The sequence below is a fragment of the Silurus aristotelis genome, assembly GCF_946808225.1.
Source record: "Silurus aristotelis genome assembly, chromosome: 3".
NCBI classification, from domain to species: Eukaryota; Metazoa; Chordata; class Actinopteri; order Siluriformes; family Siluridae; genus Silurus; species Silurus aristotelis.
In genome coordinates this window covers 27,825,740-27,851,982 of record NC_139576.1, presented here as the reverse complement: position 1 = coordinate 27,851,982, position 26,243 = coordinate 27,825,740, and the positions used below count along the sequence as shown (strand labels likewise).

The window sequence follows — 26,243 nt, the reverse complement described above, 5'->3', positions numbered from 1 at the left end:
AGCAACTGTTCTCTTTAATGAAGATGAACAAAACACCACTCAGTCGTCTCACTGATGAACACCTTCACTCAATCCGGAGGATTTCCTCAGCTCAGAGCCTAAACCCAGACATTGATGCACATTGCATCTAAGAAGAGATGCAGGTATCTGGCTTTAACCAATCAGAGTAAATCAGAATGAAGCAAAATGAGCTTGAATGGATTTTGTCTTTATGCACTTTTTCTACTCCAAGGTGTGAACTGTTAATAGTTGAAAGATTGCCTTTTTTTAATTGAAGGAAATATTTATTTATTTATTTTTTATTTTTTGGCCTGTGAAAGAAGATTTACATTAAGAAGCAAATCGAAAGGCTACAGATAGAGAGAGAAATAATAAGAAACGAATACCACTGATGTGTTTTTTATTTCAAATTTAATTTCTCATGTGTTTATAATATTAAGTTTTGGTTGTTCCAGATTCAATATTTACGCAAAACTAAAGTTTGTTTTTATATAAAAAGGTTCAACATTACGTACATATCTGGAGAGAAGGTAAAACATGCACAATTGCAGTAAATTTTTTAATAACAGTTGATTAAATTTAACCGCTGTGAAAAACTGTGTAACAGTTGCGTCCAGCTTGCAAGCACAAGAACAACCTACATGTTACACAATGGACTCTAATTTTCCCATAAGAGCCTGCCACTCTGCAGCGTGCTGCATTCTTCAGGTTGACCACCTCTGCAAGATGTGCATTAGCCCTTTCTGTGGATTAAGATGCGAGGCACGCCGTGTGAAGGAAGTGCCTCAAAAAAAGCCAAAAAAAAAGGGCATCATGCAATTTCTTGAATTCCGAATTCATGGCTAAAGCAACATCTGTGAAGTGAATGAGCATCAATACCGGCTTGCTGTCATATCACTTTACAAAACAAATTTTCCTATCTTCAGTGGTAACTTGTGGTGAGGTCCCTCTTCCATTCTTTTTCATTGTTTTGTCACTTGGTAGCTTTTGCACTGCTTCGGAAACCAGATTCTTCATAACTGTACCATTCAGGTACACCTGCTTCTCCATCAATCGATTTACAGTTTTGATAGATGTAAAGAACCGATCACAGTACACTTTTGCACCAGGATGGAGAGTTTCAGACAGACGATCAATGACCAAACCTCCCAGTTTTCCCAAAATTGAGGCACCAAAAAAATGAAACATCTCGTCAACTGATGTGCTGAGTGGGTACCCACTACTAGCTAGTGTCATTGCGTTCGAGCAGTATACAATCAGTTTCATTAAATCTTTATCAATATACTGGTTTACATAGTCAAGTATGGTCCAGCCTTCTCTGTCCTGCTCAGTTTCTTCCTCAGGCTCAAACTGGGCTAGGTTTGGGTTCAGTTGAGCATCCCTTCAGCACACTCTTCGACCTTGCTTTAGTTGTCCTTGAAAGCTCGGTCATGGTGTTGACACTTTAGGGTCATTGTTTGAGCCATCAGACTAAACCCGCTGGGTCTGATGTCTGGAAGTGCGCAAAATGGCATTGCTACTGTCTGGACAACAATACGTTTCACCACGGTGGTGTTTATATCCCCGGCTGGCCACAGTGGACTGTGGAGTGGGGTCTTCATCCCCACTACTCTCCTCCTCACTGCTGCTTGGCTCCTGTTGTGGATGATGGTAATCAACATCCTCTATGGCGTCATCAATGTCAGATAAGTCGTCTACCTTTGTCCCCAGCAATTGACTACAGTACTAATTCCAGTGCCTTTGACAGAGGAATACGCTCTGGAAATGATATCATGAGAAAAAGAAAAGAAAAATCGAAGTAAATTTATTTATCACACATGCAATGTCAGTTTATACTGTTGTAAACTATTGTAAATGTATGTTTTGTAACAAATTCTTCCCAAACTATGTTTTCGCAGTTACATTTTTTGCTATCATTTTTACATTTTTAATGAAGCTAAGTCCCTTTCTCCACATATGTGGACCTCAAGTTAAGCGGCATAGAAAATCTTGTTACAAAATACTGTTACAACATTTTTTTTACATTTTCTTACCATATTAAAGAGCACAAACATGGCGGCTTCCTTGTTCAGAATTGGACGATTGGGATCTTGAAGGTAACAAACAAAAAAATCACATTTTCACACCTTCCTTTATATGTTTGCTAATTTAGTCAATTAATCTTTACTCAGAGTGACCCTGAAAATCACTGAATTCATTTTCAGGTAGTTCTACTGTACAATTTGGTTTGCTCAATTTTTTAAAGAATTCTACATAATAATAAATCATAATATATTAACAATTTAAAGAAAAAATATAATGAATAAGTATCTGTTAAAACTGTGTTAGTCAGTACCATACACTTTCGTGGTATAAACACTAAAAATCCAATTCAACACCAGTGTTAACCCTGATGCAGATACACAGCATTATACACCAAGTCTTGATGTTAAAACCCTTCTTTTTTTTTTTTTTACTGTTCTGTTGGTTGGTTTGTCTTGTGTTATACACTGGAATGCATGTTATAAACCCTCTAATGTTACACATCATTTGGTGACAGATGCTTGTTTTGAGTGGGTAAATGTGAACACAGGTATGGTCCAGTATCAAGAATGTGTTATCAGTTTTAAAAATAAATTGACTCATTAGGCAACAAAGGAAACAGTGGGATTGGTGTGTCCTCAGTTTTAACTTCCTAGAATACTTTGATTAAATTGTAAATAAAAGTAAACCTTATAGTTAACCTCAGAGGTGGGAAGTAACGGAGTACAAATACTTCGTTACTGTACTTAAGTAGATTTTTCAGGTATCAGTACTTTACTCCACTATTTATTTTTTAGACAATTTTTTACTTTCACTCATTACATTTTTACACAAATATCTGTACTTTTAACTTCTTACATTTTTAAAACCGGCTCGTTACTTTAGTTTTAATCCACTGATTTGGTGAAATATATTTTTTATTTTCACTGCGCGCTGATTTTAGCCGAACAACCGATTTCCTGTAACTGCGCGTCTTTTTCAATCCGCTGGTGTATAAAGTCCTGACTCTCACTCTTTACGAAGATAAGAATCAGCAGGCAGAAGGCAGTAAGAAGTTTGGGGTTGATGTGGATGAGACAGAGGGAGTCAGTGATGAGAACATGACTGAGAACAGACACATTCATGATCATCATCATCTTTTCTCTGCTTGTGTTCTATATGTGGATCTTCAGCCTGGACACATTCATTAGGTAACAACATGTTTAATTTGTTTTGTATTAATATATATATATTTGGCTGTCAAATAAAAAATTATTGTAAACGGCACTAAATGTTATTAACGCGCCATCAATTCAGCATTTCTGTTTTTACCATTTTTATAAAAAAATGTAAATACATAAAAAAAAATTCTAAATATAAAAGAGGCGAAATTAAAACCTTCGGGCAAAAATACATTTATCTACGACGTCCTTTCTTTACTTAGATATAAAATAAATTATTAATTTCCAGATAAAAATATTTTTAATCAGTAAACTTTTGTTTTATTTATGCGCCAAGTCTCAAATCAAACAGAAAATCCGCCATTTTTTACACAATTAACCCTCTAGGTGGCGTTTTGTGGGTTTTTCCCTCATAATGGCGACACAAACAACTTTTTACTTAAGTACATGTCAGAGCCAAGACTTCTTTACTTTCACTTGAGTAAAAAAGTTTAATCAGTACTTCAACTTTTACCCGAGTATTTTAAAACATGAGTATCTGTACTTCTACTTAAGTAAAGGATGTGTGTACTTTTGCCACCTCTGGTTAACCTTAAAGTCTAACCTTATAACCATAGATATGCAAGCTGATCTGTTTCATTCCATTGTCATGATATGAATACAGATCAACAACAAAAATATGTGCAGAATTATGAACTGGAATACACTAATTTCCTTTCTTTTATTAGGTCCTGCAGGCAGACAGCTTGAGTGTATTACAGAAACCCAGAGCAGTTGCTTTCAGTTCAAAATCCGGGGACGGCAAAAAGTCTAAAAAGTGATATTATTATTACTCTACTCGTGTGGAAATACTTTCAGCTAGATGCTGGTGCATGGCTGTGGGATTTGTGCCTATTCAAGCATCAGGCATTGCTTTTGGGAAAAAGTATGCCACATGCACAGTCAACGTTCCAGGTCATGCCTTTATGCAGGACATGTTTGTCCACTTTTAACTTGGCAAACCATGTGTTTATGTATCTTGATTTGTGCTCAGGGGCATTGTCATGTTGGAACAGGTTTGGGCCTCTGGATTTCTATACAGTTGTGTGCTTCCAACATTGTGTGGACAGATTAAAATATGGATATGATGGTCAGATGTTTATAAACATAAGGTTTAGGACCATATAATGTTCATAACAGCTTATTTTAAGGGTAATTCCAGCACTTACTACTGTATATATAAGAAATAGAAAATGCACATAGAAAAGAAATCAAGATCTGATAAAGACCTGTTTTAAGCTGCTAAATGGCTTTAAAGGAAACGTTAAAGAAGTTTAACTGAAAAGTTGTTTCAAATGAGTTTCTCACTGATTACATTTTTATCGTTTTACAACAAATCCATTATATTTGGACATTTCTTTAAAGATTGAGTAAAAAAAACTTTTTTTTAAGAATATTGCATAATATAGTCAAAAAGATTATTTTAAAGAAAAGGCAACAAAGCAGTATTATTTCCTACAACAGTTGTACAATGGCAAAAAATTGTGTGTATGTGTACTACAGTATGGCACCCACTAAAAATGCCATTCTATGTCAAATAAAAACTGTCTATAGTACATATCATCTGAAAATCCCTTCCGTATGTTCTGAAGAGTTCAATAAAATCTAATTCACTTCAGTTTAATTGCATAGTGCATTTAACAGTGGATTTTGTCCCAGAGCATATTTACAGAAGTATATTGATTATACGTTTATCCCTAATGAGCAAACCAGTGGTGACAGTGGCGGTGGTAATAGTGGAATGGCAGTCCACCTAAAACTAGAATTATCAATATTTATACTCAGGACTAAATAATATCTGAATAAAGAAAGAAAAGGAAAGGCAGGATAGATCTAGTTTATTCACTGAGATCAGTTATTCATTAAGAAACCACTTTAAATAGTTTATTGTTTACTGTTGTCTACTGTTTCACTGTTTACTGCCATTAGCATTTTTTTGTATATACATATTTTTCTCTCACAGATATATCTATCTTTATATCTTATATATTCTTATTTTATTTTATATAGTTTTTATAATTTATCAGTTTTCTTTTTCTTTGTATTAGTTTTCTCCCCATCCTATTCCCTCATGCCGGACCGTCGTAATAAGCATTTCACTGCATGTCGTACCCTCTATATATGTGTATGTGACAAATAAAATTTGATTTGATTTGAGAAGGAATAAAAATCTTCTAAAAAACCTTTAGCACCACAATGTTGATTTTGTTCTCAGTGATTTATAATACACTTGTACTGTATTTCTTTAAGCATATACACCAACACTTTAACTAATCCTTTTTTTAATTATTTATTTATTATTGTGCTTCTTTAGTGGTTAGAACTGGGGAGTGAAATGCATGCATATAAATAATCTAATTTATCTGTTTGCCTATATGCCTTTCTTTTTGTCACAGGAAAGTCCACGTCAAAAATGTACTTTGATATAGATAAACTTATCGAACATAAATCCAATCCAAGAAATACCAAGGAGGCTGTAACAACTGCTGCTGCAGCTTTCGCCGCTGCTGGAACCTTGTCTGCAACTGCTGCAGCCATTCCTCCGCAAATTGATGAAGCCATTTCTGCACTTTCTCCAAGTGAAACTGTTGCAGAGGAGCAGCAGTTCAAGGGGTCACAGCCGAAGTTGAAGTAGAAACTTCACCAAGTGCTCAAGCTGCTTTCTAAGCTGGAATTGAACCTGTTGCAGAATCTGCCACTCCTTCTGCTCTTTACTGCACCAAACGAAGAGAAGTCTTAGCTGTAGTGGTGTTCACAGCACACTTTTGTCAGTACCTGTTTGGCAGATCCTTCACCGTATGCACAGACCATAGTAGCCTTCAGTAGCTGCTGAGGATGAGAGAACCAAAGGGAAAGTTGGCCAGGTGGCTTGAGAAGCTTGGGGAGTATGACTTCAGAGTTGTCCATCGCCCTGGCCACTACTAAAGAAGAATCCGATCTCTAGTAGCCCTCAGCTCTGTCACCAGGCAGTCCAGTGTGATTTTGACTTTGAACTGGTAAATAATGTACCTACAGCTGTTACCCCGGAGTTTTGTGCAGTGGGGGTAGTGCAGCCTGCCATCACCGCCAGTATTTCTACATTCTCTGGGTTGACTGCTGAAGAACTGCGTTTTGCTCAAGCAGCGGATACTAATATAGCTCCTATCCAGAGGTGGATACAGGAAGGCGAGGGATGACCCTTCTGGGAAGATGTAACGCCCTAAGACCCAGCAACAAAAGCTTACTGGAGCCAATGGCAAAGACTATACTTAAAGGATGGCACTCTGATACAACATTTTATTTAAAGTTCACACACAAACTATTTACAAATGAAAAGACACACAAAAGAAAACATAACATACACATTGCATAAATAAGAAAAGCAAAAGACTGTTAACAAGTCAACCTTGTATGACATACAATAAAACAGTGTAAAGTTCAACTGTAGGTTTTTATACAGGTGCTAATTATCAAATAATTTGACTAATGCTCACAAACAAATCTATCAGAACCAGAAGTAAAGTAAACTATATCATTAAACTAGGTATTGAGAGAGAATAAAGAAAACTCTGCAAAAAAAATAATATATATATATATAATTTATTTTTATTTTTTTATTACAAATAGATGCTTTTTATCTGAAAGATGAAAAGGCTTCACAGTTAAATAAAAATTAATTGCAAAAAAGAGCAAACAAGAACAAAGTTATCGTATTTGTGATTGAGGCATAAGAAAGTGAACACGTTGTTTCATTCGGAAGAAAATTCATCCAGCTTTGGTTCTGTAAGAAAAAAAAGTTATAATAATTAAAGGCTTGCTTGACACTGACACTGGGCTCAAGCTTTTTTGACTAAATCTGGTCGTTAAACATGATGGTTAGCTTTGTGTTTATATTTATTTCATGTATAGCTGATTCTTCTAAAAATAAGCAGTCGAGTTTTATCTTTATTTGAATGTAATTTACCACTTTAAAAATGTACGTGGATCTTAGTAGTGGTGGACTAGGCTTAAGTCCTTTTCTAAGTAATACCTTTCTTTCGGCTTCTCCCATTAGGGGTCGCCACAGCAGATCATTCGTATTCATGAGCGCATGTTTGATTTGGCACATGTTTTACGTTGGATGCCCTTCCTAATGCAACCTTCCCCATTTATCCGGGCTTGGGACCGGCACTAAGAGTGCACTGGCTTGTGCAACCCTAATGGCTCGAACAGGGCCGCAGCGGTGAGAGCGCCGCATCCTAACCACTAGACCACCAGGGAACCTAAAATTTTGATTCACTACATATCAACTATCAAAACATTACTACTCTATATCCTTATGTTATTTAACTTTAAACTAAAACAAACCAAACATAGTGTTTTTGAGTTTGTAAAATTATGCATTTGTTTTGCAGTCAGAGAGGTCTTTATTGATCCATCAATATAATTGAACAAAAATAGCATCGAAACTCAAGTACAAGAAAGGTTATTTATGTGTTTAAGCTCAAGTGAAAAACTTTTATACATGTAGCATGCCAAAGGTATCCCTTCTTTTTGGCATGTTGTATTTTTCGACTATTATTTTTCTCTTATATTTTCCTTTTTACAAGGTCAATAAAATGGCTGTGTCATGTGTCTATAAGGTGTCTCATGTCTGCCTTTGGAATTCATTGGTAAAGTCCCAAGCTTTGTTAAAGAAAAACACAGACATCACATATACAAAGAATTTTCACAGAGAAAATATCAATGTTGTATGTAGAGAATGAAAAAAGATGTAGTTATGATTTCATACGTTATACTATTGTGTAAGTTCTGATATGTTTACTAGCGTTGTTTGTGCTGAATCATGTAGCTTTTGCTCATTCGTTAACTTGCATGGTTGATCAGACTGTATGAGCTCATTCAAGCAAGAACATCGTTTTCATAAATGCTTTTTGACTGGGATGAGCAAGTAGCTTGGGGCTATTGGAGGTCAATCTTATGTAAGGTTCACACAGAATAAGGTCTACCTCAGTAATACTGAAATGGGAACTGAACACCATTCATAGAAGTTTAAACAGCAATAACAGAATTTATTCACAATTTGTACACTCAAAATAATGATAGATTTTTTGTAGTATTTTTTTGAGTGCATCCATTTGTGTATGATAAACACAAACATAAAGCTTAGTAAAGGGTAATACTTTAATAAATCACTGACCCACCTGGGAAATTAAACTCTGGGAATGAGTCTAGTCTATTTGGGGTTATGGGCCTTGTTGAGGGGCCCAGAAGTGGCATCTTTCCATGGCTTGTATTTTAACTCGTGTCTTTCAGATCCAAAGTCCAATGCCTTATCCACTAACCCAGGGGTGTCAAACTCAGGCCCACGGGGCAAATCCAATTGTGTAATGATATTTGGTGAGATCATGAGATCAGATCAAATGTATATTAGAGCTAGCCCGCCAGTATATAGCGCATACTCCGCTAATACTACAAATCCCAGAATGCTTTGTAAGTGCGTTGGCGCATCAGTCGAGACCACTGAAAAATACTGAAGTTTACCCAGCGATTTACAGACTTTGAAGCCCAGAAATGCAGATTTGAACTGCTCAGTAATTTGTTTGTGGTTGACGTGTAAAGTGCACCAACCAAACTCCAAATGGAGCTGATTGAACTTCAGTGTAGTGACACGCTCAAGTCAAAGTACGACTCTGTGGGTGCTGCACAGTTTCCATGTTTCCTCCCCGACACACTGCCTTCAAGCTGCCAAGCTTCTGCAACAACTTCAGCTACAGTTTTTACTTCAGCAACGGCGTCGCCAGGGATTGTTTCTGCAATGGCTTTGGTTATTGCTTCAGCAGCAACTTCCATTACAGTCTCGATAACTGATTCTGGAACAGGTGAAGCTTCAGATTTTACAGAAGGTGCAGCTTCAGCTTCAGCAATTTATGTGTGGGTTGTTTCAGCTTTAACCTCTGGGGCAATGTCAGTGGAGCCTGCTTCAGCTGCAACTTCTGGGGCAACGCCAATAGGGGCTGCTTCAATCTTAACTTCTGGAATAATTTAAGTTGGGCTCATTTCTTCCATATGTACAGGGACAACATCTGTGGGGGCTGCTTCAATTTCAGATTCTAAGGCATATGCTAGCACACGTTCCTCACCTTTATGCAGTTGAGAAAGCACAGCTCTCAACTGCAGTTCCAATTCCGAAGTTGCTGGCATCTGTGTCAAGAACAAGGTTACCACTGTCCATTGGGTAGCCAAGGATGGGGGTAGTAATGAGCAGCTCCTTTAACTCATCAAAGGCCTGTTGGCTCTCAGGGGTCCAGTGAAATCAAGCATGTTTTCTCAACAGGTTATAAAGGGGCTTTGCAACCGCAGCGAGGTCTTTGACCAAACTTCTGTAGTAGAATGCGAGCCCCACAAACTGACAGACTTCTTGAACACTTGTGGGCTGTGGCAATTCTTTAATTTTCCGCACTTTCTCGGGGTCGGTGGCTATCCCCTGCTCTGAGACGATGTGGCCCAGGTAGACCACAAGAGACAACAGTTTGAGGGTTTTAATTTCGGGTTCCTGCGCCAGGCACTGGAGCACTTCCTTTACATCCTTGCCTAGCACAAAGATGTCATCCAGTTATACCAGGCAGGTATCCCACCGCATCCCTGTCAAAACACGATCCATTAGGAACGCAGCTGCTTGTCTCGCCTGTGGGGTCAACTCCACTTGCCAGTACCCGGAAACAAGGTCCAATGTGCTAAACCACCTTGCTGTGTAGAGTGTATCTAGTGTGTCTTGGATCCTTGGGAGTGGGTGAGCGTCTTTTATAGTGCACTCATTTAGTGCCTGGTATGGTTTCATTTTTTATTTTTTTTTGCACCATTACAATGGGTGAAGCCCAGCAGCTATTATTTTGGGAGGCTAGGCCAGCCTCCAAATACTGTTTAATCTGTTCGATGGCACTTTGTTGTTTCTTAAAAGCCATTCTACGTGGTTGCTGTTTCACAGGTGGGCTAGGCCAGATCTGAATATCATGTTGCACTAGGTTTGTGCGTCCAATGTCTGTGGGTCTAGTGGAGAAAACATCACCGTAAGTTTGGAGCAGCTTTGCGAGCTCATGCTGTTCTGTCTTCCTCAGATACTTTCTGCAAACAGTGACTGTAAGTGACTTGGGACAAAGGGGCATAGACCCACCAAGGGTGGCATAGTAGTTTTGACCTGGACCACATGGGCAGGTTGAAGGATTCCAAGCAATTACTCCTTTCATCACCTTCACAGCAACAGTACCTGGGTTATACAGTCTCACGAGCACTCGATTACTTAGTTTGGCATCAATTATAATCCGTGCCACCATCACCTGGTGCTTCTCCGTGAAGCCTTTAGTCGGACTCAGCAGTATGTTGCCTTGTACTTGCCCCCGGAAATGTGAATTGCCTGGAACGATTAATTCACGTCCTGCTTCAAGGACAGCTGTGCATGCTATGCGGACCACGTGCACCCTGGGCTTGTTCTTTTGGTTGAAATACGGAATCTGCTCAGTGAACAATACTATCTTCTGACTGCTGAAGTCAAGACATGCCCAAAAAAGGATGCCCCAGAATGGGGCATGTATGTATGTGTATGTGACAAATTTTATTTTATTTGATTTGGATTTAGTGCCCTCAGCTACATCTGCTACAATGAAATCAACACTGACTGTGTGAGCTCCAACTTGCACTGGAATGTCCACTTCACCAAAGACATTAACATTCGCAGGACTTATTCCTTGCAGGGCCGGTACAGTGGATAGTTTCAGCATCGATGGCCTCATAGCAAATCTGAGGTAACAGGTTCCTACTGGCACCACTGTCCAACAGGGCACATATTTCCATGTCATACAACAGAATATGGATACACATCTCCGGCCCACTCCCCTTGACACTGAGAACTGTGGAAGCAGGCTGGGTCCCGAAAGGCAGAGGAAGGGTTGGAGTCATACTTTCCAGGTTGAGCCTGGGCGAAGGACAGTTCCACCTCATATGACCAATGCCTTGGCAGTTGTGACAGATAATCTCTTCCCAATTAATTTTACCCCTCCTCATAAATTATTGTGGGTGAGGTTTGAATTCTCCTTTTGAGTGGTTTTTCTCCCTCCACACAGGGATTGACAGCATTGCATCTTCCTCGTCACCCCCACCCTGGTCTGGACATTCACGCACTGCAGCTGCTCGAGTTCTATCACTCTTGTGTATTTCATAGGCGCGGGCCAGAGTACGTGGTCGCTCTTCCAGCAGTGTTTGCACAATATCAACATTTTTTCTAAATGTGATACAGCCGCACATGGAGTGGCTCACCTGCTTTGCGGACCCTCTGCCTTAACTCTATTCCAATGGCAGCAGCATGTTCGGACGAGGGGCCATATGCAGCCTCAACTTCCTCTACTATGCGGCCATGATTCCAACGGCCGGAACGGGGATTCTTGTGGATCACTGCACCTGCGGCACCTACCAGACAAAACCTCATCTGCACAGTCATAGTCCTTTCGGACCAATGATTAGCTCTCGCACAATCCTCAATTGCTCTCGCTGTTTGCTGTGATAAGTGTGTCTCATAGCAACATGTGGGCCTGCTTACCGAAAGGGATTTGGGACAGTAACAATGAAAAATGTTCAGGCACAGTGCTCAGACTGTAAATAAATAATATTTGCACTTTGTTACACAATGGTGTCTTGATTGTTTTCTGTAGATACAGACCGAGTGTACACATAAGTGGACATAATTTTTTTTTTCGTTCAAAAAATATTTGGTTATTATAATTATTGGTTCTTCCTAACCCCAAATAGCTGGAAAAAATCTAAAATGCAAGGCAAACCAAAGCTCGGGTCTTAATCATACAACACTATTATGCATAACTTAACAAGAATCAAAAATGACATTTAAAAAAAATTTTTACCTTGAGGATGTTTTAGTCTCATGTGACTGTCTGACTTTTCAGATGTGTTCTCCGGCCTCTTGAAATTTCTATATAAAGAGTTTTTCTTTTCTGACACCACCAACATGGCGGCTTCCTTGCTCAGAATTGGACGACTGGGATCTCGAAAGGTAACAAACTAAAAATCACATTTTTTGTTTTTATTGTTGCTGCAGCTAATCTTAATAAAATGTAATACCGCTGTAAAGAATGAAGAGTATAAGTAAATAAATAAATAAATAAAAAATTACTAACCCATAACGCAGTGATACATAGTCGCCAATTACATACATGCTGCCACTACGTCAGTAACGTAAATCAGTAGGCTAAATGGTCAGTGAAATCGTTATTCTAAAGTTTGTCTAAAACATTTACCATAACACTATTTTAATTAAAAAATCTTTAACAATGGATATAAGAAAATGGTTCTCCACCTCAACAGAGATAACTGTTGATCGGCTCAGTTCAAGTATGACTAACACCGCTGATGAGAATGTCACCCCAGGTGATAGGACTCGGTGATGTCAGAGCTACTGGTTCTAGCCGGAATGATGCCACCTGCCCAGATGATTTGGGGATAGATGGACCTATGCAAGTCGTACTAAGTGCGTATCCAACACACCTGTTTGGTACTAAAAAGAGGTCATTTTTGCAGGCGTGGTTTCTTGATGTTAAAACCCTTTTTTTTTTACTGTTTTGTTGGTTGGTTTGTCTTGTGTTATACACTGGAATGCATGTTATAAACCCTCTAATGTTACACATCATTTGGTGACAGATGCTTGTTTTGAGTGGGTAAATGTGAATACAGGTATGGTCCAGTATCAAGGATGTGTTATCAGTTTAAAAAAGTAAATTGACTTATTAGTCAACAAAGAAAACAGTGGGATTGGTGTGTCCGCAGTTTTAAGTTCCTAGAATACTTTAATTAAATTGTAAATAGATGTAAACCTTATAGGTAACCTTAAAGTCCAACCTTTTATATATATCGATATGCAAGCTGATCTGTTTCAGTCCATTGCCATTATATGAATACAGATCAACAACAAAAATATGTGCAGAATTATGAACTGAAATACACTCATTTCCTTTCTTTTATTAGGTCATGCAGGCAGACAGCTTGAGTGTACTACAGAAACCCAGAGCAGTTGCTTTCATTTCAAAATCCAGGAAAGGCAAAAGTCTAAAAAGTCCATCACAGGTATGCAGAATAATTGCAGTGTTTTATTTTTTATGTCTTGAACTGTTGGATCACACTGTATTTAACCATCATATCATATGTGTCATTATTGACAATCACAATCCATATTTAGTATGCAGTATTATTATTACTCTACTCGTCTGGAAATACTTTCAGCTAGATACTGGTGCATGGCTGTGGGATTTGTGCATTTTCAAGCATCAGGCGCTGCTTTAGGGAAAGAGTATGCCACATGCACGGTATCTTGATTTGTGTTCAGGGGCATTGTCATGCTGGAACAGATGACCTCTGAATTTCTATACAGTTGTGTGCTTCCAACATTGTGTGAACAGATTAAAAAAAGAATATGATGGTCAGATGTGTATCAACATAAGATTTAGGACCATATAGTGTTCATCTTAACAGCTTATTTAAAGGGTAATTCCAGCACTTTCTATATATAAGAAATGGAAAATGCACATATTCATACAAGAAATCAAGATCAGATAAAGACCTGTTTTAAGCTGCTAAATGGCTTTAAAGGAAATGTTAAAGAAGTTTCACTGAAAAGTTGTTTCAAATGAGTTTCTCACTGTTTACATTTCTATCATTTTGATAAAAAATTCAATATATTTGGACATTTCTTTAAAGATTGAGTAAAATTTTTTTTATAATTAACATTTTCAAGAATATTGCATAATATAGTCCTTTTGATTATTTAAAAAAAAGGCAACAAAGCAGTATTATTTCCTACAACAGTTGTACAATGGGAAAAATGGTGTGTATGTGTACTTAAGTATGGCACCCACTAAAAATGCCATACTATGTCAAATAAAAACTGTCTATAGTACATATCATCTGGTAATCCCTCCAGTATGTTCTTAAGAGTTAAATTCTATTCAATTCACTTCACTTTAGTTTGATTGCATAGTGCATTTAACAGTGGATAGTGTCTATTGTCTAACAGTGGATAAGTATATTGATTATACGTTTATCCCTAATGAGCAAACCAGTTTTGACAGTGGCGGTGGTAATAGTGGAATGGCAGTCCACCTAAAACTAGAATGATCAATATTTATATGCAGGACTAAAGAACATCTGAATAAAGTAAAGGAAAGGCAGGATAGATCTAGTTTATTCACTGAGATCAGTTATTCATTGAGTAAGATTAAAACTCTTCTAAAAAGCCTTTAGCACCACAATGTTGATTTTGTTTTCAGTGATTTATAATACATTTGTACTGTAAGCATTTACACCAACACTTTGACTAATCCTTTTTTAATTTGTTTAATTTACTCAATATTGTGCTTCTTTAGTGGTTAAACCTAGGGAGTGCATGAATGCATGAACATAAATAATCTAATCTATCTGTTTGCCTATATGCCTTCCTTTTTGGAAAGTCCACATCAAAAACATACTTTGATATAGATAAACTTATTGAACATAAATCCTATCCAAGAAATACCAAGGAGGCTGTAGCACCTGCTGCCACATCTGCCGCCGCTGCTGGAACTGTGTCTGCAACTGCTGCAGCCGTTCCTCCACAAACTGCTGAATCCATTACTGCACCTTCTCCAAGTGAAACTGTTGCAGAGGTCTGTCCAGCTGCAGTGGAAACCACACCTATCAATGAGGTTGCTGTTGTTCAACCTGCTATGAAATCTGAAGCAGCAGTTGAAGAGGTCAAGGACCAGTTGGCCAGGTGGCTTGAGAAGCTTGGGGAGTATGTCTTTAGAGTTGTCCACTGCCCTGGCCGCTGTCATGACAACGCTGACGTACTTTCGCGGAGGCGATGCCGTACAACCTGCCCATGCAACCTCAAGAATCCAATCTCTAGTAGCCCTCAGATCTGTCACCAGGCAGACCAGTGTGATTTTGACTTTGAACAGGTATGTACCCACAGCTGTTACCCCAGAGTTTTGTGCAGTGGGGGTAGTGCAGCCTGCCATCACCGCCAGTATTTCTACATTCTCTGGGTGGACTGCTGAAGAACTGCGTTTTGCTCAAGCAGCGGATACTAATATAGCTCCTATCATAAGGTGGATACAGGAAGGCGAGAGACGACCCTCTTGGGAAGATGTATCGCCCTAAGACTCAAGCTTACTGGAGCCAATGGCAAAGACTATACTTAAAAGGACTCTGATAGGACATTTTATTTAAGGTTCACATACAAACTATATACAAATGAAAAGACACACAAAAGAAAACATAGCATACACATTGCATATATGAGGAAAGCAAAATACTGTGAACAAATCAACCTTGTATGACATACAATGAAACAGTGTAGGGTTCAACTGTAGGTTTTTATACAGGTGCTAATTATCAAATAATGTGACAAATGCTCACAAACAAATCTATCAGAACCAGAAGTAAACTATATCATTAAACTAGGTATTGAGAGTGAATAAAGAAAACTCTGCAAAAAAAATTACAAATTGAATTACAAATAGATGCTTTTTATCTGAAAGTTGAAAAGGCTTCACACTCAAATAAAAATATATTGCAGAAAGAGCAAACAAGAACAAAGTTATCGTATTTGTCCCAGGCTGAGGCATTAGAGTGTGATCTCGTTGTTTCATTCGGAAGAAAATTCATACAGCTTTGGTTCTGTAAGAAAAATGAAGTTATAATAATTAAAGGCTTGCTTGACAGTGACACTGGGCTCAGGCTTTTTTTACTAAATGTGGTCATTAAACATGATGGTTAGCTTTGTGTTTATATTTATTTCATGTATAGCTGATTCTTCTAAAAATAAGCAGTGCAGTTTTATCTTTATTTTTATGTAATTTACCACTTTAAAATGTACATGGATCTTAGAAATGGTGGAGAAATAGGCTTAAGTCTTTTTCTAATTAATAACTTTCTTTCGGCTTCTTCCTTTAGTGGTCGCCACAGCGGATCATCCGTATTCATGATCCGCAAGAACCAGGGCCGCAGCGGTGAGAGCACCGCATCCTAACCACTAGACCACCAGGGAACCTAAAATTTTGCTTCACTACAGATCAACTATCCAAACATCACTACTCTATATCCTTGTTATTGAACTTTAAACTAAAACAAACCAAACATAGTGTTTTTGAGTTTGTAAAATTATGCATTTGTTTTGCAGTTAGAGAGGTCTTTATTGATCCATCAATATAATTGAACAAAAATAGCATCGACACTCAAGTACAAGAAAGGTTATTTATGTGTTTAAGCTCAAGTGAAAAACTTTTATACATGTAGCATGCCAAAGGTATCCCTTCTTTTTGGCACGCTGTATTTTTTGGCTATTATTTTTTCAGTAACCACCTTATGTGGAGATTCAACTTTTTACAAGGTCAATAAAATGGCTGTGTCATGTGTCTATGACATGTCTCATGTCTGCCTTTGGAATTCATTGGTGAAGTCCTAAGCTTTTTTTAAGAAAAACACAAACATCACATATACAAAGAATTTTAAACAGAGAAAATAGCAATGTTGTATGTAGAGAATGAAAAAAGATGTAGTTATGATTTCATACGTTATACTATTGTGTAAGTTCTGATATGTTTACTAGCGTTGCTTGTGCTGAATCATGTAGCTTCTGCTCATTCGTTAACTCGCATGGTTGATCAGACTGTATGAGCTCATTCAAGCAAGAACATCGTTTTCATAAATGCTTTGTGACTGGGATGAGCAAGTAGCTTGGGGCTATTAAAGGTAAATCTTATGTAAGGTTCACACAGAATAAGGTCTACCTCAGTAATACTGAAACTGAACACTATTCATAGAAGCAATAACAGAATTTATTTACTCAAAATTAAGATCAATATTTTGTAGTATTTTTTGAGTGCATCCATTTGTGTATGATAAACACAAACACAACAAAGCTTAGTAAAGGGTAATACTTTAATAAATCACTGACCCACCTGGGAAATTAAACTCTGGGAATGAGTCTAGGTCTCCACCACCATATAATCTTCGTAGTTTGCTGATTTCCTCTTGCAGAGCCTTGTGGTATTCCGGACCTGCATCAACTGGACCACCAATTTCCCTGATCATACAGTTTTACACACAGATTAAAAAATCCCTTATCCATAGCAGCTTGCATTTATCTCACTCAAACAAATGAGCAGCTTTTGGGGTTAAGAGCCTTGTTGAGGGGCCCAGAAGTGGCATCTTTGCATAGCTTGTATTTAAACTCATGTCCTTCAGATCCAAAGTCCAATGCCTTATCCACTTATCCAGATTTGGATTTGGCCTGCAAGATTATATTAAATGTGTATTAGAGCTAGCCTGCCAGTATATAGCACATACACCGCTAATATTATATATCCCAGAATGCTTTGCTTTGCGCGTCAGTCGAGACCACTAAAAAACACTGAAGTTTACCCAGCGATTTACAGACTTTGAAGCCCAGAAATGCAGATTTAAACTGCTCAGTAATCCATTTGTGGTTGACGTGTAAAGTGCACCAACCAACCTTCAAATTGAGCTGATTGAACTCCAGTACACGCTAAGTCAAAGTACGACTCTGTGTGTGCTGCATGTTTCCTCCCCGACACACTGCACAACTCTGTGCCCAAGCTGCTCAAATGCTCTCTATGTTCGGCAGCACATATCTATGTGAGAAACTGCTCTCTTTGATGAAGATGAACAAAACACCATTTAGAAGTCTCACTGATGAACATCTTCACTCAATCCTGAGGATTTCCTCAGCTCAGAGCCTAAACCCAGACATGATGCACTTGCATCTAAAAAGAGAAAGACTTTTTCTATTTCAAGGCATGGACTGTGGATGTAATTTCTCATGTGTTTATAATATTAAGCTTTGGTTGTTCCAGATTCAATGTTTGTGCAAAACTAAAGTTTGTTTCCATATGAAAAGGTTTAACAATACATATCTGGAGAGAAGGGAAAACATGCACAATTGCAGTCAATCTTTCAATAAATATTGAGTTTGGCCCGTGACCATCCCAGTTTTTAAGTTTGGCACAATTTGATTTTGACACCTCTGCACTAAGCTATCAACTCCCTTTAATAAATTCACAAATTGTGATAATGAGTTAAATAGTTAGAGTTAATAGTATGAATACTATGGAAATAGATTATTTGGACACACCATCATCAGAATGAGACACACTTACATGCTCTTTGCGGAATAGCTGCGAATGGAATCCAAAAAAAGTTTCTGAATAGGGTCCAAACCAGCTTAAAGAAAAAAAAGACAATTATCAGCATGACAATTATCACATATTCTTGCAAACAGAACATTATCTGAATATGCTTACTGTTTATCTAATATACAAACCTGATTCCAAAAAAGTTCGGACACTGTACAAATTGCGAATAAAAAAAGAAATGCAATAATTTACAAATCTCATAAACTTATATTTTATTCACAATAGAATATAGATAACATATCAAATGTTGAAAGTGAGACATTTTGAAATGTCATGCCAAATATTGGCTCATTTAGGATTTTATGAGAGCTACACATTCCAAAAAAGTTGGGACAGGTAGCATGAAGAGGCCGAAAAAGTTAAATGTAAATATAAGGAACAGCTGGAGGACCAACATGATTGGGTATAAAAAGAGCCTCTCAGGGTGGCAGTGTCTCTCAGAAGTCAAGATGGGCAGAGGATCACCAATTCCCCCAATGCCGCGGCGTAAAATAGTGAAGCAATATCAGAAAGGAGTTTCTTAGAGAAAAATTGCAAAGAGTTTGAAGTTATCATCATCTACAGTGCATAATATCATCCAAAGATTCAGAGAATCTGGAACAATCTCTGTGGGTAAGGGTCAAGGCCAGAAAACCATACTGGAGGCCTGTGATCTTCGGGCCCTTAGACAGCACTGCATCACATACAGGAATGCTACGGTAATGAAAATCACAACAGGGGCTCATGAATACTTCCAGAAAACATTGTTGGTGAACACAATCCACTGTGCCATTCGCCGTCGCCGGCTAAAACTCTATAGGTCAAAAAAGAGGCCATATCTAAACATGATCCAGAAGCGCAGGCGTTTATTCTTGGCGAAGGCTCATTTAAAATGGACTGAGTTTTCCACAAAGTGGAAAACTGTTCTGTGGTCAGACGAATCAAAATTTGTAGTTCTTTTTGGAAAACTGGGATGCCATGTCATCCGGACTAAAGAGGAGAAGGACAACCCAAATTGTTATCAGCGCTCAGTTCAGAAGCCTGCATCTCTGATGGTATGGGGTTTTATGAGTGCATGTGGCATGGGCAGCTTACACATCTGGAAAGGCACCATCAATGCTGAAAGGTATATCCAAGTTCTAGAACAACATATGCTCCCATTCAGACGTCGTCTCTTTCAGGGAAGACCTTGCATTTTCCAACATGACAATGCCAGACCACATACTGCATCAATTACAACATCATGGCTGTGTAGAAGAAGGATCCGGGTACTGAAATGGTGCATCATAAAGAAGAAGATGCGACAAAGAAGACCTAAGACAGCTGAGCAACTAGAAGCCTGTATTAGACAATAATGGGACAACATTCCTATTCCTAAACTTGAGCAACTTGTCTCCTCAGTCCCCAGACGTTTGCAGACTGGTATAAAAAGAAGAGGGGATGCCACACAGAGGTAAACATGGCCTTGTCCCAACTTTTTTTTAAATGTGTTGATGCCATTAAATTTAAAACCAACTTATTTTTCCCTTAAAATGATACATTTTCTCAGTTTAAACATTTGATATGTCATCTATGTTGTATTCTGAATACAATATTGAAATTTGAAACTTCCACATCATTGGATTCTGTTTATATTAACAATTTGTACAGTGTCCCAACTTTTTTTGGAATCGGGTTTGTATATGATAAATGGCCATGCCTGTGACTCTCAAAATAATCTTAGTGAAGACTTAAGGACTATTCAAATAGCATAAAACTTTTAGAACTGAAGATTGCTTTGTGCCTTTTTGTCCAAATTTTTCTGTTCTTTTTGCATTATTTTAATGAATATTTATTTTAAAATGTTAATATTTAATAGGAGCATGCTTTTATATAGAAAATAAAGTGCATATGTGCATAAGTAACAAGGAAGAAAAAAAAAAAAAAGGAACGTTAAAGAGTGTCATTTGTCATTTAAACAAATAAATGCAGGTCATGCTGCAAAAAAGTAATCTTATCAAAATATTTAAAAAATAGCCAAAAGTTTAATATTACTTATTATACCAGTAAAATAAACCAATATTAGCTCATTAAACCAGTTTCTGGACCGTATTAAGCTTTTTGTTTTTTTTTATTCTAATGACAAATAATTTTGCTTCTTTCTAGAAATATATACTTATTATCTTTTCGAAAAAGACTATTTGAAGCAATATTGGAAATGAAAATACTAGCTTAATGTGATTATATTCAAGTTATTTCCACTTGGTAAGATGACAGGACTGTCTTTTGAAGTGCAGTGATAAAACATAAATGCAATAAAAATTCATGCTTTGTACCCTAAGACTGAATGTAACATTGTAGTGAGGCAAACACCAGGCAAAAAACAATAATGTTTTTTATGTAATGTGATCTAATTATGCTGTGTAGCAGTGACTTAAAAAGAGTAAAAAAAACTATTTATTCTTTATGAATATTGAGAAGCAGTCAAAAAAGGAGGTGATGGTGGTGACTACCCTCAGGCGCATCAACTGTGACGGGAGTTTCTGCTGGATCTGTGATCACATTGGCAATGTCATTCAGCTTTTCTCCAAGTGCATCTTCACTAAAAACTATAGGGGCATCTTCTACTGAAGCTTCTGCAACAACTTCAGCTACAGTTTCAGCAATTGCTTCCACTACTTCAGCAACAGCTTCGACAGGGATTGTTTCTGCAATGGCTTCGGTTATTGCTTCAGCAGCAGCTTCCATGACAGTCTCGATAACAGATTCTGGAACAGGTGAAGCTTCAGATTCTACAGAAGGTGCAGCTTCAGCTGCAATTTTTGTGTGGGTTGCTTCAGCTGTAACCTCTTGGGCAACGTCAGTGGAGCCTGCTTCAGCTGCAACTTCTGAGGCAACGCCAATAGGGGCTGCTTCAATCTTAACTTCTGGGATAACTTTTGTTAGGCTTATTTCTGCCATATCTACAGGGACAATGTCTGTGTGGGCTGCTTCAATTTCAGATTCTAAGGCAAATTCATTGGTGATTGTTTCATTCTTAACTTCTGGGGTAGCTTCTGAGGCAGCTGTAGCAGGGTTTACTTCAGGCGTAAATACCGGGGCAACCTCTGTAGGGGCAGCTTCGCCTGCAGTTCCTGGTTCAGCTGTAACTCCAGCAGCAACCCCTGTACAGGCTGCTCCATCAGGAACTTCTGCAGTAACTTCTGTAACAACTTTGGCAGGAGCTGCTTGAGCCATGACTTCTTCAAAAGCTTCTGCGTGGGCTGCATCAATGAGAGCATTCTGTGGTCCTTCTGTGGTTGCTTCTGCAATGGATTTAGCTTTAGCTGTGGAAGGAGTGTCAGATTCTGCAACAGGTTCAATTCCAGCTACGAAGGCAGCTTGAGTACTTGGTGAAGTTTCTACTTCAACTTCGGCTGTGACCTCTTCAACTGCTGCTCCAGCTTCCATAGCAGGTTGAACAACTGCAACCTCATTGATAGGTGTGGTTTCCACTGCAGCTGGACAGACCTCTGAAACAGTTTCACTTGGAGAAGGTGCAGTAATGGATTCAGCAGTTTGCTGAGGAATGGCTGCAGCAGTTGCAGACACAGTTCTGGCAGCAGTGGCAGCGGCGGCAGCTGCTGGTTCAGCTGTAACTCCAGTAGCAACCCCTGTACAGGCTGCACCGTCTGGAACTTCTACAGTAACTTCTGGAACAACTATGGCAGGAGCTGCTTGAGCCATGACTTTTTCAAGAGCTTCTGCGTAGGCTGCATCAATGAGAGCATTCTGTGGTTCTTCTGTGGTTGCTTCTGCAATGGATTTAGCTTTAGCTGTGGAAGGAGTGTCAGATTCTGCAACAGGTTCAATTCCAGCTACTAAGGCAGCTTGAGTACTTGGTGAAGTTTCTACTTCAACTTCGGATGTGACCTCTTGAACTGCTGCTCCAGCTTCCATAGCAGGTTGAACAACTGCAACCTCATTGATAGGTGTGGTTTCCACTGCAGCTGGACAGACCTCTGCAACAGTTTCACTTGGAGAAGGTGCAGTAATGGATTCAGCAGTTTGCTGAGGAATGGCTGCAGCAGTTGCAGACACAGTTCTGGCAGCGGCGGAAGCTGAAGCAGCAGGTGTTACCCCCTCCTTGGTATTTCTTGGATTGGATTTATATTCGATAAGTTTATCTATATCAAAGTACGTTTTTGATGTGGACTTCCCTGTGACAAAAAGAAAGGCATATAGGCAAACAGATAAATTAGATTATTTATATTTATGCATTTCACTCCCCAGTTCTAACCACTAAAGAACCACAATATCGAGTAAATATAGTCAAAGTGTTGGTGTAAATGCTTAAACAAATACAGTACAAGTGTATTATAAATCACTGAAAACAAAATCAACATTGTGGTGCTAAAGGCTTTTTAGAAGATTTTTTTTCCCTTATTAATGAATAACTGATCTCAGTGAATAAACTAGATCAAACCTGCCTTTCCTTCTCTTTTATTTCAGATATTATTTAGTCCTGCATATAAATATTGATCATTCTAGTTTTAGGTGGACTGCCATTCCACTATTACCACCGCCACTGTCACAACTGGTTTGCTCATTAGGGATAAACGTATAATCAATATACTTCTGTAAATATGCTCTGGGACAAAATCCACTGTTAAATGCACTATGCAATTAAACTGAAGTGAAGTGAATTAGATGGAATTGAACTCTTAAGAACATACTGGAGGGATTTTCAGATGATATGTACTATAGAAAGTTTTTATTTGACATAGTATGGCATTTTTAGTGGGTGCCATACTGTAGTACACATACACACAATTTTTGCCATTGTACAACTGTTGTAGGAAATAATACTGCTTTGTTGCCTTTTCTTAAAAATAATCTTTTTGACTATATTATGCAATATTCTTAAAAAAATGTAATTATACAATTTTTTTTACTCAATCTTTAAAGAAATGTCCAAATATAATGGATTTGTTGTAAAACGATAAAAATGTAATCAGTGAGAAACTCATTTGAAACAACTTTTCAGTGAAACTTCTTTAACGTTTCCTTTAAAGCCATTTAGCAGCTTAAAACAGGTCTTTATCTGATCTTGATTTCTTTTTTATGTGCATTTTCCATTTCTTATATATAGAAAGTGCTGGAATTACCCTTAAAATAAGCTGTTAAAAAGTACACTATTTGGTCCTAAACATTATATTTATACACATCTGACCATCATATTCATATTTTAATCTGTCAACACAATGTTGGAAGCACACAACTGTATAGAAATCCTGAGGCCCAAACCTGTTCCAACATGACAATGCCCCTGAGCACAAATCAAGATACATAAACACATGGTTTGCCAAGTTAAAAGTGGAAAACATGTCCTGCATAAAGGCATGACCTGGAACGTTGACTGTGCACGTAGTATACTTTTTTCCCAAAAGCAGCGCCTGATGCTTGAATAGGCACAAATCCCACAGCCATGCACCAGTATCTAGCTGAAAGTATTTCCACACGAGTAGAGTAATAATAATACTGCATACTAAATATGGATTGTGATTGTCAATAATGACACATATGATATGATGGTTAAATACAGTGTGATCCAACAGTTCAAGACATAAAAAATAAAACACTGCATTCATTCTGCATACCTGTGTTGGACTTTTTAGACTTTTTGCCGTCCCCGGATTTTGAACTGAAAGCAACTGCTCTGGGTTTCTGTAATACACTCAAGCTGTCTGCCTGCAGGACCTAATAAAAGAAAGGAAATGAGTGTATTCCAGTTCATAATTCTGCACATATTTTTGTTGTTGATCTGTATTCATATCATGACAATGGAATGAAACAGATCAGCTTGCATATCGATATATATAAAAGGTTGGATTTTAAGGTTAACTATAAGGTTTACTTTTATTTACAATTTAATTAAAGTATTCTAGGAACTTAAAACTGCGGACACACCAATCCCACTGTTTCCTTTGTTGCCTAATGAGTCAATTTACTTTTTTAAACTGATAACACATTCTTGATACTGGACCATACCTGTATTCACATTTACCCACTCAAAACAAGCATCTGTCACCAAATGATGTGTAACATTAGAGGGTTTATAACATGCATTCCAGTGTATAACACAAGACAAACCATAGTACTGACTGACACAACACAGATGGACAGTTTTAACAGATAATACTTGATTATATTTTTTCTTTAAATTATTAATATATTATTATGATTTATTATTATATAGAATTCTTTGAAAGATTGATCAAACCTATAAAAGGAAATATTTTATGAGGGTTTGAATATTGTGATTCAAATGCAGTGATGTTTATGTTTCTTGAAAATTGTACAGTAGAACGAGCTGAAAATTAATTCAGTGATTTTCAGGGTCACTCTGAGTAAAGATCAATTTAATGATTAAGCAAATATTTAAATAAAGGTAAAATAAAGGTGATTTTGCTTTTATATTTTACTGTATAGTCTTAAACACTATACAGTAAAGCTATTTTAAGAGTGTTTTCATATGTGCATTGATATATTATATTATATATATATATATATATATATATATATATATATATATATATATATATATATATATATATACCATAAATACGAACAGAAAAGCCGTTCTGAAGCGTATTTACATCTATTTCGACCGCGCCCACCACCCGTACCGTAAGTGCACGACTAGACGCGCATAGCAAAATAAAGTGCGGCTGACTTGACCGTGGTATTATCAATCTGCGGCTGGTTTAACCGTATTAAGATTAACCGCAGCAACAAATAAAAACAAAAAAAATGTGATTTTTAGTTTGTTACCTTTCGAGATCCCAGTCGTCCAAATCTGAGCAAGGAAGCCGCCATTTTTGTGCTCTTCAAAAACTTGTGGAAAATAAGCCTTGCTGTTTAAAACCCTTCTATGCAAAAGTCTATTTAAATATCATGAAACTTGCCAAACTTGTTGCACTGTGTTTGTCTCCTATTAATACATGCCCCAGTGTTCTTTCCATTGCACACAGAACATGATTCTAATAAAATAGTAAACTATATTCTGTGTTTTAACTGCATGCAGGAAAACATTTAAAACCTGTCAAAGTGAATGCATGATCACAGTCTGCACTTGATTTAACTAATCTGTGAGTACTGCGAGTTATACGACTGCCTATATGAGGTTTATTTCAAGAAAAAAAAAAATCAAAGCAGGTCAAAGCTTCAGCTAAAAAAATCCCCCTTACAAAAAGTGAAGACTTGTTTTAATTCTCTGATCAAATACAGGTCAACTCAGAGCAAAAATCCCTGAGCCTGGGCTTTAGAGAAACAGAGGAAACGCCCCCATCCTACTTCACCCCTCCCACCTTCCCTTATTCACTCATGTTCCCTTATTTTGCCTTTTTTTTCTTTTTCTTTTACATTTTGTTAATCATGAAAGCAAACTGATTATGCATTTCACTTAAATATCTTACTTACACCAATTAACTACCATAATGCTTCACTGTTTATATTTAAAGAGAGCAACAGTATGTTATATGTAGGTCTTATGTAATAACAATACAGGATATATTTGAAGGGTTGCCATATATATATATATATATATATATATATATATATATATATATATATATATATATATATATATATATATATATATATATATATATATATATATATATATATATAACAATCCTTAGTTTGTTTATTTCTTTATTTTTTTTTAAATGAAAAACATTTTTTTACAAGTTTAAAAAACATATTAAAAAATAAAATGATGTGGTTAATGTTTTTAACCTTATTCCCAAATCCTGCAATTTAACTCGAATGATTCTTCCGTTTGACTATTCAGTTGTATTAAATTCTTATC

The 26,243-nt window shown here is 37.4% G+C and overlaps 1 protein-coding gene across 2 annotated transcripts; it reads right to left on the bottom strand.

Annotated features, from left to right (window-relative positions):
- Positions 1-6,822: 6,822 nt before the first annotated feature.
- LOC310723186 (uncharacterized protein) lies at positions 6,823-25,712 on the bottom strand. 2 transcript variants are annotated; one of them, XM_083535932.1, is made up of 6 exons: positions 25,205-25,712; positions 24,031-24,130; positions 20,905-22,590; positions 18,398-18,461; positions 17,180-17,304; positions 6,823-6,981 (listed from the first exon to the last, which is right to left on the bottom strand). In XM_083535932.1, the coding sequence occupies exons 1-6, from the start codon at positions 25,247-25,249 to the stop codon at positions 6,950-6,952; spliced, it is 2,052 nt and encodes a 683-aa protein (XP_083392058.1). In that variant the 5' UTR covers positions 25,250-25,712; the 3' UTR covers positions 6,823-6,949. The 2 variants fall into 2 exon arrangements, with proteins under 2 accessions (XP_083392058.1, XP_083392057.1); XM_083535931.1 differs by lacking the exon at positions 6,823-6,981 and adding an exon at positions 15,425-15,896.
- Between the last annotated feature and the right edge of the window lie 531 nt (positions 25,713-26,243).

Bases quoted from the DNA above. Each gene is read 5' to 3' on its own strand.
- LOC310723186 (XM_083535932.1), bottom strand. From the start codon at position 25,249: ATGGCGGCTTCCTTGCTCAGATTTGGACGACTGGGATCTCGAAAG. The intron at 22,591-24,030 runs GTATGCAGAATG...TTTTTGTCACAG, and splicing joins GTCTAAAAAGTCCAACACAG to GGAAGTCCACATCAAAAACG. The intron at 17,305-18,397 runs GTAAGTGTGTCT...CTGTATGATCAG, and splicing joins AGCTATTCCGCAAAGAGCAT to GGAAATTGGTGGTCCAGTTG.